Source organism: Carlito syrichta, unplaced genomic scaffold (assembly GCF_000164805.1).
Source record: "Carlito syrichta isolate Samal-C Ts95f unplaced genomic scaffold, Tarsius_syrichta-2.0.1 Scaffold309933, whole genome shotgun sequence".
Lineage (NCBI taxonomy): Eukaryota > Metazoa > Chordata > Mammalia > Primates > Tarsiidae > Carlito > Carlito syrichta.
This window is the reverse complement of record NW_007254029.1, coordinates 718,822-737,322: the sequence shown is the minus strand read 5'-3', so window position 1 is coordinate 737,322 and position 18,501 is coordinate 718,822. Positions and strand designations below refer to the sequence as shown.

Genomic DNA, 18,501 nt, shown 5'->3' with positions numbered 1-18,501 from the left:
ATTTGAGTTCCAGATTTTTCCCACTTACATGTTAGTATACATTTTAATGTATGCATCTGTTCACTGTGTATTCAGACATCTGCATGAATGATATTTCATGTCTCTCCATGCCTGGGACACTGTCTAATGTATAAGGCTGAAGTCAGTTATCTTCTTTAACAAGGTTATGCAAGAATACAGTAACAATAATAATTCTTTGTAATTAGTAATAATTCTTTCACAAGATATGCTTTAAAATATTTAGACCCTGCTATAGTCTGTTTCTAGAAGTTTAAGTGAAAGAAAAAAATGTTAATCTAAGCTATCTTTTGGAAAAGATGCTTTTCATTATGATTTCAGTTCAAATGCATTAATCTACTTAAACTGTTCATAACATTATTAGTATGACATGTCCAAATCATAATTAGTAATTATTAGTACTATTTAACATGCTGTGGCTAGCATATTAGTGTAACTAAATTCATTATAAAGTGGTTTAAATGGCCATGGGCAATTCATCTCTTAGGAGCATACAAAATGGAACCCAATTTCTTTTCTCCAAGAGTCAAAAATGTCTCTGAACAAGTGTAAATGTAGTATATTTAAGTTCAAATGCATGCGAGAAACTTGCTTCCATGGAGAATTAACCACAGTTAGTTATTTCAGCTAACTGACAACTCTTACTTGAGAAACCACCAGGAGGGCTTACACAAATGATTTACTAACAGTGCTTAGAGTATTTTTACTCTGCAGAATTGTCACATTATATACTCATCCCATATAGTTCAGTGGCACCAAAAGATTCATTATAACTATTTTTTTGCAATAGTTATAAGATTAAAGGATTATTTGGGGAACCATTAATAATATCAATGAAAGGATTAAAACAATTTCAGTGAAAAACATATAGAGATCAAAGAGCTAGTGAAGTTAATACTTCTATTACATTTTAAGTGAGAAACCGATCAGAGCAAAGCAAACTTTTCTCCTCAGCCCACAAAACGGGTTCCACAGAATTTTACATTTGTCTAACTGAAGCAAATAAAAATAGCAATTTAGTCATAGTGCCCACTCCATACTACTCATAGAAAATCACTTCTGAAAGACCATGGCAACACCCCACACAAATGAAAGAATTAGAATTTTTCAGGCATAACATAATATTTGTAGTTAGACGGAAGTATGTCAAATACATAATAATGAGAGAGACACACAAGAACAACAAGAGACAACCAAACTTTTATCAAATGGAATCCCTAATTTCAAAATCTTCTTTCTCATTAACACTCACCTTAGTACGAAGCATCATTTTAGTAAAAAACAAATAAAAGCCCTCATATTGCACAGAATCCATTATCCTTCAAGCATACCTCGGATGTTTTGATCATTAAAAATCTGATTTATGTTAATAATTTATACAACAATAATCTATAAAACTAAGTTACTTACTCTTTGTTTTGTTTTGTTTTTGAGAATTCCTAGAAGGTCCTGTTGGGTTTTTCCCCCCTTTTTTAAATTTCAAAGATGTAGAGTACAATTCAGGGTTAGGTACATAAGTGGTCATCATATAGGTAAAATTTGGGCCCTCCTTTGGTCCCCATTTTGCCTGGATTGAGATTGGGTACCCTTATTGATGTTATGTGCCCTCCTTATGATTTTATTAATCACATAAAAATACTATCAGACTATGATGTATCAAGAAGACAACAGACTAAAAATAAGGAAGCTCTTTTTAGAAGTATAATCCTTGAAATTCATTGTTTTTGTTTTTTGATTTCAATTGTTTAGTTTTGTGAAACCAATAGTTTTCCTTGTATTTTAAAAACTTTTTAAGTAATAGAAGAAAAAAATGCTTGATAGCTGAAGGCTTGTAATAAATGAATATCTTCATCCCTGATTTTTGAAAAAGTATGATAATAGTAAACAAATATTAAGAGAAATATAATACTTAGATAACTATCAAAGCATTTTAATATAATTTAAACCTCATATAGTATGTATTCTTATGGACCAATCTGTATAGAATAAACCATTTTTTTCTTATCTAGTGATATTATCTGTCATCTCAATTTGTAGTATTTTAATATGGTAGTATTTAGATAGCTTAAATATATTTAAGCTGAATATATTTAACCACTTCTATTAATTTCTTATCCTAGACACCAAAATAAACTTTTAAAATTTGTTTTACAAGGCCAAATAATCATTAATCATAGTCTTACCATCTTTTGCTTAATAATTATAAAATTTTCTTTTACTTTTTTTTTTTTTTTTTTTTTGAGTTGGAGTCTCACTCGGTTGCCCAGATTGGAGTACACTGGCCGCTCCCGGTCACCGCAGCCTCGACGGGCTGGGCTCCGGCGATCCTTCCGCCTCAGCCTTCCGAGTAGCCGGAATTACAGGCCTGCGCTGCCACGCCCGGCTGATTTTTGATTTATTGTAGAGATGAGGTCTCGCTGCCCAGGCGGGTCTCGAACCCGCGGGCTCAGGCAATCCACTCACCTCAGCCTCCCAAAGGCGCGGGATTACAGGCTGAGCCACCGAGCCCGGCTTCTTTTACTTTTATTGCTTCTTTTTTTCCTACACTGTTAAGAAATAGCTGTTAGCAGTGAAATATTTTTCTGCAAATTTTGGAGAAAATATTATTTTTGAAAGTGATGAAAATTACATTTAATCTCTCATGTAATGTACCAATTCTGTACTAACAGAACAGCAGGCAGATTCGACCACGAAATTTAATAAAGCATCTAATAAATTTTAATACTTTCAAAATGCTATTTGCAATTTCTAATACTACCATTTTGTTGATATGGGAAATAGTAGGATATTGAAAAATATTTCAAATTATCCTAAAACACACAACACTGTTTATGTTCTTACTGATGTTCAACGGGTCACACAGATGCATGCTGAAGGATTGTATTATATGCACAGAGAAAATATGATAAGTATCATACCTTTGAGACATAATTTTATAGGCGTCTGGCAGATAACACCGGATATTCTCCATCTGAGCAGGGTCAGAGTCACAAATCTTGTCATCAGTCCTCCCATAGTTGGCACTCTCAATCATAATGACGTCTGTTCCTGGGCAGCGGAGCTCTATAGGGTAGCTCTCACAGGAGAGCTCTCTGCGGACCACAGCCATCGGAATGGGTGCACGGCTGAAAGCTGCCAGGAGGAGGAGGGAGAAAGAGAAGCCATCTTCAATACACACGAAGGGAAATTATATGTGTTTGCCTTTCCAGCACTTGGGGTAAACTAATACCAAGGAATACAGCAGTTAAGAATCACAATTTCAATTAAAAATAGAATATTTCTGCCTTCGGCAACGTTACAGGACTTTTTTTTTCCAAATCTAATAAAAACAATCATTTCTTTTGCTTGTTTTTTTTTAAACTTCTGGATTCTTTTTTAATTTTTAATTTTAAAGATGTAGGGTACAATTCTGGGTTAGGTATACAAATGTTCATTATGCAGGCACCCTCGTTGATGGGGTGTGCTTCCCCTCCCCTCAGGCCGTTTTCCACTCCTGCTAAGCCCTTTTTTTATAGTATTGTAATAATTGTCCAAGATCTGTTTGTAAGTGAGAACATGTGGTAATCAGTTCTTTGAAAAACAATCATTTCTAAAAAACTTTATCAAACTTTTTTTTTCTTATCAATGAAAAAACCACTTCTATTTTCTATTGAACTCTTGGTCTAGTGTGACAGGTTGAGACTGTATATAAATATAATCTGGTTTATACAGTAAGATACTCAGATATACCTCAAGGATGTTTCCTTCTTTTCTTTTTTATTCAAATAAGGTTTTTATCAACAAAAAATTGCACTGTTATAAAAGTTTACTTAAGTAGTCGATTTCAATTTTAAAACATACACTTGTTACTTGAATGCATGTTATTTGCTTTAAAAAATGGAAATGTATATGGAGAAAAATTATATATTACTTTGGCTCCCTCCTCACACCCTTTCTTTCTATCAAGAGGTAACCAATTAACAATGTGGAGACCCTCTTATCAGAATGTTCTCCACAAAATCAAACAGACATTGTACGTGTGCTCCATTGCGCTTTCCATTTTTCTCAGTTAATTTAATCGGGTATTATCACACTATACATATTGTTTGAATCTTTGTATTATTTTATTTGTTGACTTAATAATCTATGATAGAAATCTTTTTATATCTGGATAGCGCGTCCCTCTTATAGTGGCTACATTTTGTGTATATATCTGTGCATGCTGTCTACTATATTTGGGAAAATATCTAATTATCTAAATGCATTTTATGGTATGTTTCTAACAGCGAAATGGATGGGAAAGATGGAAATACATTTCAAGTGTGGTAAATATCAACAGATTTTTAAAAATCTCAAAAATGTACACTTCCACCAATAATACTTTACTCTTCAAAATGGATTATAAATTTCTTTAATTATGTCAGCTTGGTAAAGAATGGTATAAAGTTTTTATATATGTTAACTTGCACTACTTTGCAATATTTTCACATGCTTATTGACCCTTTATATTTCTTTTATTTGTGAATTGCTTGCTCACATTTATGTAATGTTTACTGTTATAAAAATCCTTTGTATAAGAAAACTGATCATTTGTCCTTCATATTTATAATAAATATGCTTTTCTAATTTGTTGTTTAATCTTAGATGTTTGCTGAACATGTATATTTCATTTTTGATACAGAAAACTATCTACTTTTTCATGTCAAGTTTAACGACTTCCCACTCCAAGATTATGAACATAATCAGTACATTATTGAAAGAAAATCAAATGTTAAGTAGTTATGGAAGCAAACAAGGCTCTTTTATAAGCATGTAATTGAAATTCTAAATGAAGTGTTTATCAACTGTCAAATAAGTTAATATCCACATTAAGAGAATCAGTTATAGAGAAACAGATGTGATAACTTAAATTTGAATTGATAGTCAATTACCTCACTAATGTGCACATATATAAAATACATGCATTTAAATAAATATATGCCAGTTTTCTTGTTTTTTTTCTTCTTTTTTTTTCTTTTTTTATCATAAAGATGCGAGGTACAATTCAGGGTTAGGTATACAAACATTGATTATGCAGGTACCCTTGTTGATGAGGTATGCCCCTCCCTCCCCTAGCAGTTTCCCTCAACTGCCGATCCTACCGCCTTTCCCTGACAGTTTCTCACTACTGCCAATTGCTTTCTTATAGTATTATAACTGTTCAAGGTCCGCTTATGAGTGAGAACATATGGTACTCTGATCTTTGTTTCTGTCATAAGTCACTGAGTATGATCGACTCTAAATCCATCCAAGTTGCTGCAAAGTCCATATATTTGTCCTTATTGATGGCTGCATAATAATTCATTATATGCAATGTGAAAGGAAAAGAAGGTAGGAGAGATGCAGGAAGGTAAAAAACAATAGAGAAAGAAAAAAATTATAATATAAATATTTTCACTTGAAATTTAGAGAAAATATTAATTTGGTTTATGAAAAATACCTGTGACTCAAAATTGAAAGTTACATGAGTTTATACCTCATTTGTATAATTTTTTCAAAAAACTATTAACTGTACCATAGACCCTATACTTAACTATTCAACAGTTCACATAAAGGTCTTCAAGCTGCACTGACTGTTAATTCCAGTGTGATGGGTGTTCAATATTTTGTTTGTGTGTTCTCTCTCTCTCTTTCTCTCTCCCTCTGTCTCTTTCTCTCTTGTGAACATGCCTAGAAGAATCTAGCACATTCCCAGCAATAACTGAAGAGTTAAAGTAATTAGAGATTGCTTTGAACGTATTTTTAAAGTCTGTTTTTCTGCCAATATTTTAGTAGGATATTCTCACAATAGACACTGAATTTCTGATATGTGCATTTCTATTGCTCCTAAAATAAAAGTCTTTGTTTGCCATTCAGAAATTAAATGGTTATTTAAACATAAAGTCCTTTTTAACACTCAATTTTTTTCATAGACAAAGATATTTTCATTAATGTATTTAAATTTTTGTATAGAAAATCATTGAATAATAAAAATCATGACTGTGACCAGTTTAAATGGAGTTATAAAGATTTTTTGTTTTCACAAAAGGTCCTTAAAATAAGATTTTTCAGAATATCTTAGAGTAAGTTTCTATGCATTTTTAAGAAATATGTTGTTTATTAATTTTCATAATCAGTTTTTTAAAAATCACATAGAAACTGTTTTCAAACATTGAGTTCATCTTGCTACAGTATGTTGACAATCAGTCAATTAAATGTTTTTTAAAAGTTAATTTAGCAAAGAAACAACAAATAAGCAAATCATACTGTCAAAGCATTTGTTTGACTAAGTGGACAATTTGGTTGATTAAACTCATCAGTCAATTTTGTTAAAGCATTGACATAGTTTTAATTTGGGTCTTCATTGTCAAAAACATGATTTTGAACCAGAAACTAGATTGCTGCAAAGTTAACTAAAATTTGGAGGCCCAAATTTTCCATGTATAATTTTTGAACCTGTAAGAATGATTTTAAAAATTATAGATAAGACATTTTTACAAAGAACCAGAGAATTGACTTGTGTATGCTTTCTTCCATTTAACATAATTGCATTTGTACCATCAGTGACAAATTGCACTGTGTAAATGATGGATGCTTTGTTTAAGGGAATGTATTATTGGAAAGTACTCTACAACACTACCTAATTAGCTATTTAAATTACTTTTAATTACATTGCTAAATGTTTTAATAGCAACAAAAGTCCAGAGGGAGAAAAATGGCTTAAAAGTAAAGGTCTTTTGTTTGTTTGTGTTTTTTTTGTTTTTCTTTCAGTTATGCTACCAATGAAAAGACTTTGGTTACAAGAGAAATAGGTTAAGACAAGGAAAATGCCAACAATTCAAATACAGAGTGACCAAATAATCCATTGCATGTTATGTCAGGGTAATATTGCATTGGGCATTGTGAAGTGGCTTATGACAGAATAGTTTAAAGCAAATAAGGCATATACATAACATTCTTGAACACCTTCTCACTTTTATCTCATGAAGTAGTGTAACAAAAAATACTATGTCATCTATTAGGTTGTGACAGATATTTGCTGAGTATATTGGAAAGTTTTAGATGTGAAATCTGGTGACCCTCTAATAGGATGCAGCACCTTGGAACTACTCACTGACTAAAGGGACATGAACTAATGAAACTTCGCAGCTTAAGATGGTTAGAATTCCAGGAAGTCCTCAGATTCCATTTCAAACATACTCCTAGTGGAGAGTACCCTTGACCAGGTATTAACTGTGAGGAAAACAAGTAAAAAGAAGTATTAAATAATAAAAGAAAAAGCTTCTTGTTCTTGCTTACTTATTTCAGCAGAATTTTTTATCCTTTGCTTAGACTTTCAGTCACTCTGTTATCAAAATCTCTTGTTTTTCTGTTTGACTCTTCCTGGGCTCTCTTGTTTACTGTTCAGCATATTTGGTGATGTTTGGCTTGCTTAATATGCTATAACTTCTCGGTGAACTGGTGTGTGATAACTAAAGATACCACTTTAGGGATTGAAGTGAGGAGGCTAGAAGCTAATGATCAAACAAGAGTAAGAAGATTCCTGCTGGTTTCCAAGGACAGGGGTCAGAGACTTGCCAGGATAACCCTAGGGTATTACATGGAGGCTTTCAAATAAAAGAGTGCTATTTCAGACATAAGATTATAAGACAAAGGATATCAATATGTTAAACACTCAACACAGTCTAATAGGCAAGCGGCCAATTATGTGATTGAAGATAAAGTATAATTAATTCCGTTTGAAACTTGTTGATTTTAAGGTGTCAGGATAATACCTGGGAATGTTCCATAGCAAGTTGGCTTCATGTGTCTAGAATTCAGGAGTAGAATAAAACCATGGAAATATGTAAAATAGCTCAAGGAATGTCAATAGAGTAAGAGAAGAGAATTGAAGAAAGAAGTTGGGGTATCAGTGGTCATTGAAGACTTGAGCAAGGTACTACCTAGTCACCAGGGGAATATAACTTTCTTCTATATTTTCTATAAATGTATATTCTATAAGAAATATGAGGGAGAACTGCATTATTCAAGGAAAGTTCTCACTGATGGACTAAACCATCTGTCATTGCATTGGGGGAGGGAAATTTAATAATGACATGACAGATGAATCAACACTTCTCTCTCTCTCCCTGGGCCAAGTCTTCAGAATCCTGTTCAAATTTATTTTTTTCACAGATTGTTCAACAAACTCGGTGATCCAGACAAAAAAATCAGAACTGTGGCTTAATCGCCACATAGCAGAGACTGAAATCTCCAGCCTGCACTATTTATTTGTTTGTCATGATTATAAAAACATCAGCAAAACAGCTTATTTGTATTTATTTTCTATTTCCTTTCCTTTATACTTTGTTTATTCTGAATCTTGTGTATGTTAAAAAAAATCATAACTCTATTAAAGATAATTTTTAAAGAATCAATAAGAAATGCAAATTAGAAGGCTGTTTTTGTAGTAGTAAAGGTAAGTGAATATGGTTGCATGGTTGTTTTAGATGGATAATGACAAGCATATTCTGTCTATTTTTAGGAGCAAAATATATGACCTGATGGTTAATTGAACATGAAGGGTAAAAGAGAGAGTGGCAAGGATGACTACCAGGTTAGATTTAAGTTCCATAAGCAAAATTTGGTGGCAAGTTAAATGTACAAGTATGAATCAGAAAAGAGATCTTTTCTTTTTCTTTCTTTCTTCCTTCCATCCTCTCTCTCTCTCTCTCTTTTTGAGTTGGCATCTCACTCTTGTCACCCAGGCTTGAGTGCAGTGGCACACTCACGGTCACCACAACCTTGACCTGCTGGACTTAGACGCGATCCTTTTCCCTCAGTCTTCCAAGTAACCAGAACTATAGAATCACGCCATCACACCAAGTTCTCACCAAGTTGCCCAGGCTAGTCTCGAACCCCCGGGCTCAGGCAATTCTGGAAATACAGGCTGAGCCACCGCGCCCGGATAGAAAAGAGATCTTTATAAATTTGAGAGTTGTAAAGCAGTACTTAAAACCACAGCAGAATACAAGATAACCTAAGGAAGGAGTGTAGGTTTTTAAAAAAAGTTCTATGTGGCAGTTTGAAAATGTGTTCATGATTCTTTATACTTCATTCTTATTCCCTTTCTCTTTGAATGTGGGTTGTACTTAGTGATTCACTTCTAATGGACATAGTGTGGTATAAATTGGTATATGACTTTCAAAAGCATCTCATTAAAAAGGCATTGCAGCTTCAGGCTCTCTTGAATTACTCACTTTGTCAAAAGTCAGTCTCATATCATTTCTTTTTATAAACAATTGTATACATTTCCCAGTTTTACCCAAGTGATAGCATGTACATCATGTTTGCCTTTTTTTTCACTTATCGATTCAATGTAGCATTGTTTGTTATAGAGAAAAGTTGAACAGTCATCATATCTTTGGAGCGCTCAAGCAGGCCTATAGAAAGGTCCAGGGATCAAAGAACTGAGGACCCCTGGGGACAGCATGAACTTGCAAGTCACATACAACAGACACCTTGGAGGCTGATCATCCAGTCACCAGGCAGCCTTCTTTCTGGTAACTGCAATCCCATGAGACACATCAAGCCATTACCAACTAGTTAAACTACTTCTGGATTCCTAACCTAACAATTCCTAAACTTACTGTGTAAGATAATACATGTTTATTCTTATAAGCCACAATTTTTTTGCTACACAACATAGCCCAGAACCAAGCTTAAAGCAATGTTTAAAAAGTTAACACTGCAACTGTTAGTTATTGAAAAATTACCAAATCAATGAAAGAAAATATTACGAATCCCCAGCACCATATATATACACACACACACACACACACGTGTGTGTGTGTGTGTGTGTGTGTGTGTGTATATGGAAAGAGTACTGAGTTATTAATAGGCATTAAAACTGTTTCCCCCCTTTGTATCCCAATGATCAGAAGGCAAAAAAGGCTCTTTTAAAAATAAAAAAGTGAAAATGAAACAGATCTGGTTTTTTTCTGAGGAAGAATAATTAACTTCTGAGGAAGTTTATTAAACTATTTGTAAACTAGTGAGTCTAAAGGAGTTTCTCAATTATAGATAGGAACACTTACATATCTGAAAGCGGACATACTTCCACTTATTGGCAATGGCTTTGATAAACACTTCATTACTTGAATGATACATAAAAGTAAATATTAACAATTTTAAGTTTCAGCAGAGCCTTTGACGTAATTTTCTTAAATACATGTATTTTCTCCTTACTATTTTACATGCCAACATATTTTTCTAAGTTTTTAAAAATGTGCTCTGAAAATTTGGTCCAAAATACTTGGCAGTGAAAAATAACATTGGAAACCCAAAGGCATAACTTATCGCCTACTTTCTTTAAAAGGACATGTGCTAGCTGGGCGCAGTGGCTCACGCCTGTAATCCCCACACTTTGGGGGGCAGAAGTGAGAGGATTACCTGAGCTCAGGGGTTGAGACCAGCCTGAGCAACATGGTGAAACATCATGTCTACAATAAATCAAAAAGTCACCCAGGCTTGGTGGCACTGCCTGTGGTTCTAGCTACTTGGAAGGCTAAGGATGAAGGATCACCTGAGACCAGCAGGTCAAGGCCGCAGTAGCCTTGAGCGTGCCACTGCACTCCAACCTGGGCAACACAGTGAGACTCCAACTCAAAAAAAAAAAAAAGTACATCTGCTTTCAGTAAGCCTCTAATACACTGAATTTCAACAAGGCTATTTCAATGAAGAATACATATAATTTAAATGATTATTTTAGCATTTAAGTAAGTATGACACCGCATGACAATTAAAACTGACACCTTGAAAAAATATCCAAATGCACATTATATTCTGAGGTCAAAAAGAAAGGCATGAAATTTACATGGTTTAATATAAAATTTCTGAACTTACAGAAAAAAGCTCTAATGAGTGGTGTATCATGAAACAATTAATGCTCAGCTATTCTTTTGACTTACGAATTTCAACATGAACCTCATCCATTTTGAGGACACATTTGTGAAGTTGTGGCCTTCAAATAAGATTGTCCATGAACACAGCTTAAAAATGCAGTGCTTGAAAAAATGAATTCATATTTAGTTGCAATAACTTTTCAACATTTACCAAAGTTACGTTCCACATTGTCTTCCAATTATATCCATGAAGAATAAAATTTCCAAAACTGTGTCAAATTTCACATATCACAAATTTCCCAATGTTATTCTAAATGTCAAAAACTCCAAACTGACTTTTCAGTATGTTCTTAGGAGTAAGAATTCTTACTTCAAAATAAATAAAAATTCGCTAAATAGAATTATATAGTTCAAAAGAAGGCTGGGTGCCATGGTTCCTGCCTGTAATCCCAGCACTTTGGGAATCCATGGCAAGAGGATTGCCTGAGCCCAGGAGTTTGAGACCCTCCTGGGTAGCATGGCAAGACCTCATCTCTATAAAAAATAATAATTACAAAAATAAAAATTAGTCAGGTGTGATGGTACAAACCTGTAGTCCCAGCTACTTGGAAGGCTGAGGTGGAAGAATCTCCTGAGCCCATGAGGTCAAGGGTGCAGTAACTGTGAGCATGCCACTGAATTCCTGTCTGGGTGACAGAATGAGACTCTGACTCAAAAAAAATATATAGATGAAAAGAAGAAGTTTTAATAAGTATGCCAATATAATTCTGAATGCATATTGACTACCTAAGATGTGGCTGCTGGGAGTTATTAAACATAAGACATGGGTGTTGTCTAAAGTCTCCATGAACAATTAAGTTTTATTTCAGGGCTAAGTTTGGTCCTATGTGGGATGGAGTTCCAAGAGTCTGGCAGAAAGAGCTTCAGAGTTGTCACATGAAATCAAGAAAATGATCAAACTTCATGTGAGCGTAGCAAGGTTTCAAAAGACATAAGTTGGTCTTCATGATTATTCAAACCAAAAAGTTAAAGGATAATTAAAAGATCAGATGTGGGAAAGTTCAGAGCAGGGAATGGTAGATGGACAGATGACCCAGAACAGGATTACAAAGAATCTCCTTCTCCATGGGTCTCCAGAAGCTTATAGTAGGAGAAAGAGAGCACACAAAACTACACAAGGCTTAAAACATTGTAAGCAGAATTAATTATGGGGAAAAAAATAAAAAATACATTAAGAATTTCAAAAAAATGAAATCAACATGTGTTACGCTGCTTAAAAAAGATTTCTGGAAGGAAATAGGCTTGAGTTGGCCCTTAAAGACATGCTGATACATACAGATGTAGGAGAGGGGATAGTGAAATGTTCCAGGCAGAAAAGCTGAGCAAAGAAGGATATATTTACAAGGGTGTTTGTTCGGAGCGGAACTAAAAAATGGTCAAATTGGAGAGCACCTTGAAGTTAGACACAGAATTTAGTCCCAGTGAGTCAAGGCAGTAGAAGATGATGGTATGATACAATGACATGATAATAGTATTAATAAAATTAATCTTTAAAATTATTAGCCAATATATTATTTAAACAGATTAGAGTGAAAGAAAAGAGAACCTGGGAATTAATGAGGAAGATATTGCAATGAGTTGTTTAGGGCAATAAGACAATAATAATTCCTCGCATTTATTAAGCGTTTTTCACATGCTGGTGCTTTTCAAGCATCACTTATTTCAAATTGTCAACAGTAAAAGTTTGGCAATATTATCATGCCCATTTTCCACACCAGAAAATAGTGGCTCAGATAAATATGGCAAAATGGGAGGCATGAACTAGAAAGTCATAGAGGTAAGATGTAAGATGCAATAACTATCTTTGAGTGGCACAGACAGAGAAAACAGGAAAGGTGACACCTTTCAGGAAATGCATAAAGCAATATGAGAATATCACACTAAATAAAAATCAGTGATATAAAGTGAATGGATTCACATTCCTTTAGCAAAATGAAATCTTATTCCTGAAATATGAGTTGAATATTCCATTTATAGCGATCTGTCAAGGATCTTTTTTTTATAGCACAAAACATAATGAGTGATACTACTATTTTCAAAATTTTAAGAATTCTTCCCTAACATTTTGGTGTTAATTTTTAATTTAATATTTAAATCAATTTAATTTTAATTTATTTAAAAATTAATATAAAGATCTTTGTGTAAAAACCTATTGCAGTAAAATGGAAAATATTTAATTTTATGTATGTAGGTATATATGTATTTATTTGGAGTCGAAGCCTCACTCTGTTGTCCAGGCTGAAGTCAAGTGTCATGATCACGGCTTACTGAAGCCTCTACCTCCTGGGCTCAGGTAAGTCTTCTGCCTTAGTCTCCTAAATAGTTGGGACAACAGGTGTGCATCCCATGCCAGGGTAATTTTTTGATTTTTTTTTTTTTAGAGGTTAGGGTTTGTTATGTTACCCAGGCTGGAAATGTGACATTCATTGTCAAATTTATTCATTATACTTTTATATCAAGTATATAAATATGTAGTTTTATTTACTGCAAATCAACAAATTTAAATTTTATGTTATTCTTATTTCAGACCCAAGAAAATCTGTAATCATGTAGATTTAAACACACAAGAATCATATAGGAAAGTTAGTAAAGGATGAACAAGTTATGAATAAACAGCTATCACAGGAAAACTGTACAAATTTTTAATTGTGAAAGAAAGGAAAAATTAAGCAACAAATTGTCTATTACACTGTGCATGCTATAAAGAAATGCACAAGCAGCACCTATTCACATCTTTTCTCCCCTTTTCTTCACCCCAACACACACACACACACACACACACACACACACACACACACACACACACACAAACACATACACGCAATATTCATTCGAAGGGATAAAGAGTTTTGAGTTGAATATAGTTTGTTTCGTTTTGTCCTTAAGGGAAGTAACGCTGAAGCATTTCTTTCTAATTCTGTAGTACAAATCTTCCACAATAGAGACCTTTTAATAACCTCTTTGGTAATACTTTCAACATTGAAAAACATATACAACAGTGTTTACAAATCCTTTATCCACAAGTTTTACAATGGCTTTACCATAGAAAGCATGCCCCTGTACTCACTCAATCAGTGTTGAACTGTTGTTGTCCAGGTTGTCCACCTGAGATTAGAACAATAAGCTTAACCATAAAAAGCCTGACCAAATCTATATTTTCACACTGTTATGTTTTCTATCTGATGTCTCCTTTCATGTGTTTATAGCACCTAAAAGTTAACACTTATTTTACTTGAATAGGTTTATCAGGGAAAAGTCGGCCAATTAACTATGCTACTTGCAAAATCAAATGCTTATTTTTTATTTTACTACCAATGAAACTTACATTAATAATGTTTTCAAACAAAAACATTTTCATTAAGAAGCTGACTAGACACTAAATGCTCAATGTAAATCCTCACTTTAAAAACACAGAATCTCTGTGTAGTCATATTGTTAAATGAGGAATGCATTAACCAACCAAATCGCTCAATCTATAAAAGCCTAGATCTTTGCCAAATGCTAGAAATGTGAGACAGGAATAATAGCCAGCTTGTTTTTTCATAAACTCTAATGGCAATTTTCACTCCAATGCAGAAAAAAATAAACAGAATGAGAGAGACTAGCCAAAATGAAACCATCAATACCAGGCAAAATACCCTCTTTAAAAAAAGCCCACACTGGATAATTCTAGACACTAGGGAAAATCCTTGGAGTAAAAATAAAATGTTTGGTTAGTTCAGAAAGAAACTCATCTCTCCATAGCTTTGCAGCAAAGTCATCAGAAAGATTCTGAATAAATAGATTGCTATCTTCTAACAACAGTGACAACAATAATATTCTGAAAGGCAGAAAAACAGCTCACACACTTAAGTGTCTAAGGTCTTATGAATTAACTGCAAAACCACATAAAGAGATCACAGGAAACAGGTGAAGAGGCTATACCAAGGATTATATGTGGGAAAACAGTCATGAAATGACACAGGGCTCATAAAGCATTCTATTACGTTGGTTCAGCTCAACCACAAAATATACCATTGAGGTTAGTAAATCACATTTTCCCGCCTACAAAAAATAATAGAAACTCTTTACATAATACATTTTCAAGACCACACAGCAAGTTTCCAGGAATTGATTAAAATAAAATTTCCTTTCAAATATTCACCCCAGTGTTTCTTCAATTCACTAAACAAATAATTAAACATAAAATTAATTGTGGAAGATAAGCTAATTTTCAAAATAGTGATTGAGAAATACATATTCTGACATTCTTGAGTGATCAGTATCAACTCTTCACCTCAATTATTAATTTCATTTATTTTTTCAACAAATAATAAAAATTGAGTACTAGTGAAGTATTAGACACTGTTCAAGGTGGTGGGTATTCAGTGGTCAGTAAAACACTGATTAATAGCCTTATGGAATTTACTATGTAGAGAGGAGCAGGGGACTAAGCATTAAAGATGATTAAATATGCAAACAACCCTGAAATTTCCATAAGAATTATGATGGAAAAGCAAAACAAAAAATACCATGAGATAAAATAGCACAATTTCATCTATAGCTAACTTGACTCCATATCTGTCTCTGGCTCACCCAAGAGAGTGGGAACATCTAAAACAATTTTAAACAAGAGTACTTCAGTCGGTTTCTCACGGTGTCACCCAGGATGAAATGTATCTGGCGTGATCACAGCTCACCATAGCCTCGACCTCCTAGGCTCGGGCAATCCTTCTGCCTCAGTCTCTCAAGTAGCTGGGACTACAGACGTGCACCACTATGGCTATTTAAAAAAAAAAAAAATATATATATACACATATATATGTATATATATGTATACACACACACACACACACACACATATATATATATATATATATATATATACGTATGTGTATATATATATTTTATGGAGACAAAGTCTTTCTATGTTGTCCAAGTTGGTCTTGAGCTTCTGGCCTCAAGCAAACCTCCCATCTTGGCATCCCAAATTTCTGGGATTATAGGCAAGAGCCATTGCATCCAGTCAAACAAGAGTATTTTTAAAATTACTAAAACACAAGCTTAAATCTCATAAAGCATCTTTTCTCTATGTTATTCAAAATGAACTATCTCATTAAGTCTTGCTAAAACTCTTAGTAGAGGAAGTTGAAAGTATGTTATTAAAAACAGACATTTACTTGAATCAGCAAGTTGTTGAAGGGAAGGGAGAAAGAATGATTAAATTCACAAATGGTTTTCTGTGATTTAGATCAAAACAGGATAAAGGAAGAAATGAACTGCCTTCCTTTTCCCACTTCAATCAAACTGCATCACCTTACAAGAATATTCAAAGGGAAGTAGTCAATAAAAAACTTGACATCTATAAAGATAATATTTTTTAGTCCTTTTAAAAATTGTTGTAGAATGTAATATACTTGAGAAAGTAGCTGTAAATATCATGCTTGCAACCATTAATAATAATATATGAGAGGCTTTTAATAGTAATAATAAATAATATGCTGAGGTCTTCTAATATTATTAGAAGTCAATCGAACAGCCAATCTATTTCTAAAATTTATGTGAGCAAAACTGAGAGTCTCAAGATAGTCATTTCAGGATTACAAAGTGAAATGAACATTTTTAATGAAAGAATATTTTTTAATACTTAGAAATGAGTCCTAATCCCAATAAATATATCTACATTTAGAAATACATAAATGGAAAGTTGCAAAACTATTTCCTAACTTGACACATCTTCCTGTGAAAGCATGTCAAAGTTCATTAAACTGTACATTAATTAAATCATTCTGATTAAACTATTTTCATATTAATTGACCACTTCACTATTCTCTAGTTCTCTAGTATTTCCAAGATCCTTGTTTGATGTTGATTATTGTTGGTGTATTGCCCTACACTCTAAATAAGAGTCTGTTTTCAGTATTTGAATAAAAGATTTTTTTCAATTACCATGCTCACTGTACTTAAACAGTAATTTCAGAAGGCATTTTGCCAACATTTTATTATTTCAAAGTTCGAATTTCAACTTAAAGCTCTAAAGTAATACACTGATAAATATTTATGAATGATGGTTATATCTTATTGCAATTATTCCATTTATTTATGCTTTTTCAGTGTACATAAGACGTCAAAAAGTGTATGTGCATGTATACACATATAAATGTACACATAAATACACACAGATGCACATATGGTTGCTTTATGAAAAAATGTGCATTTTTAGTTATTTTTCTAGTAAGCTGATGCTTTAGTGGTTTAGTTTAGGTCTACTGGAGTCACACTCTTTCTCTTGGTTTGCTTGAAGCATACTTTCAGGTGAATGGGTTTTTATAACGTCTTAATCATAAAAAAAAGTTGAATGACAGACCACTTGGTTTGAGAATGAAAGTATTTCACTTTAAACAATTTTAAACGATAATTATGAATGCATTTTTTATACTTATTTGGCCAAAGTTTTGAATTGTTTTCCCTCCACCTAAGCTTTCAAGAAGGAAAGATCAGTGTGTGTTAAAGTCAAATATTATTCCATAATGAAATGAATTATATCCAGTGTTTTAAGTTAATATGCTTTCTCTGGTTACCTGTTACATCTGTCCAAGCCTGTAGCACAATTAACACAATTTAGCAGCCTTTTTATAAATATGTGTTAAGCATAAGTCAATAGAAGTATTTTTTTCATTCTTCATATTTATTAATTTTAATTGAAGCTTTCTTATCTAAAGATGCTCCAAAGGAAATATTCTAATTCACAAGTTAATGAGAAATATGAATTTCATATATTTCTATTTTATTGAAAAATAATTTATTACATGAATATCAATTTAGGAAAAGCTATTCCATCAAATTAGAAGTATGTTTGATTTGCCTGAAGAAAAGAATAAGGAAGTGGAAATGATTCAATATTAGGTATATGTTCCCACAATCATTCACTCATTCAAAGTGCATTAAATGTCTATTTACCATGTATGAAATATGTTTAGTCACTTGAGAGACAGAAAATGAAAATAAGTGTTTTCTCTCCAGAGTGTCATGGCTAAGAATAAATGTAGGTATATTTAAAATCTGTGCACTATGATGATGATAACTCTTAAATTCAATTTTACTACTTTATAGCTGAGTTGGAGAAAAAGTCAGTGACAGAAATATGATTTTTTACAGAAAATTCAGGATTATAAAATATTAGAGGCCAATATAAGTAATGTACACATTATATTTTTTTATAGGGTTATTCTTTCAAATATGACAGAACAGATCCCTCTGGATCTCAGCATCTTACACTGTGCTTAGCACAATGTTGATGCTAAATTTTTATGGAATAACTGTTTTTACATCTCTATTTTTCTGCACTAATAAATAACTGTTATTTTGGTCCTAAGGTTTGGCTCAGACGACCAATAAATCTTATTTCAGAAGTGCCCTAAGAAGTTGGCATGCAAAAAATCTGAATTTTTGGCAAAAGATGATCATTTACATTAAAATCCTTGGGAATTTAAAAAGCTAAAAGCAGTTCTTTACTTGGGTGGTCTCAAAGATGAGGTCAGATCACAGAAAGGAGTACTGAAAA

At 33.1% G+C, this 18,501-nt stretch overlaps 1 protein-coding gene across 1 annotated transcript in view; it reads right to left on the bottom strand.

Moving 5' to 3' along the window:
• LOC103270773 (adhesion G protein-coupled receptor L3) overlaps window positions 1–18,501 on the bottom strand; it is a gene marked incomplete at its 3' end in the record, with an annotated part of 680,895 nt that overhangs the window by 304,418 nt on the left and 357,976 nt on the right. The window contains exon 5 of the mRNA XM_008068295.2: window positions 2,937–3,150. Within this exon, the coding sequence (XP_008066486.2) occupies window positions 2,937–3,150 (214 nt within the window). The remainder of the gene's footprint in view (window positions 1–2,936; window positions 3,151–18,501) is intronic.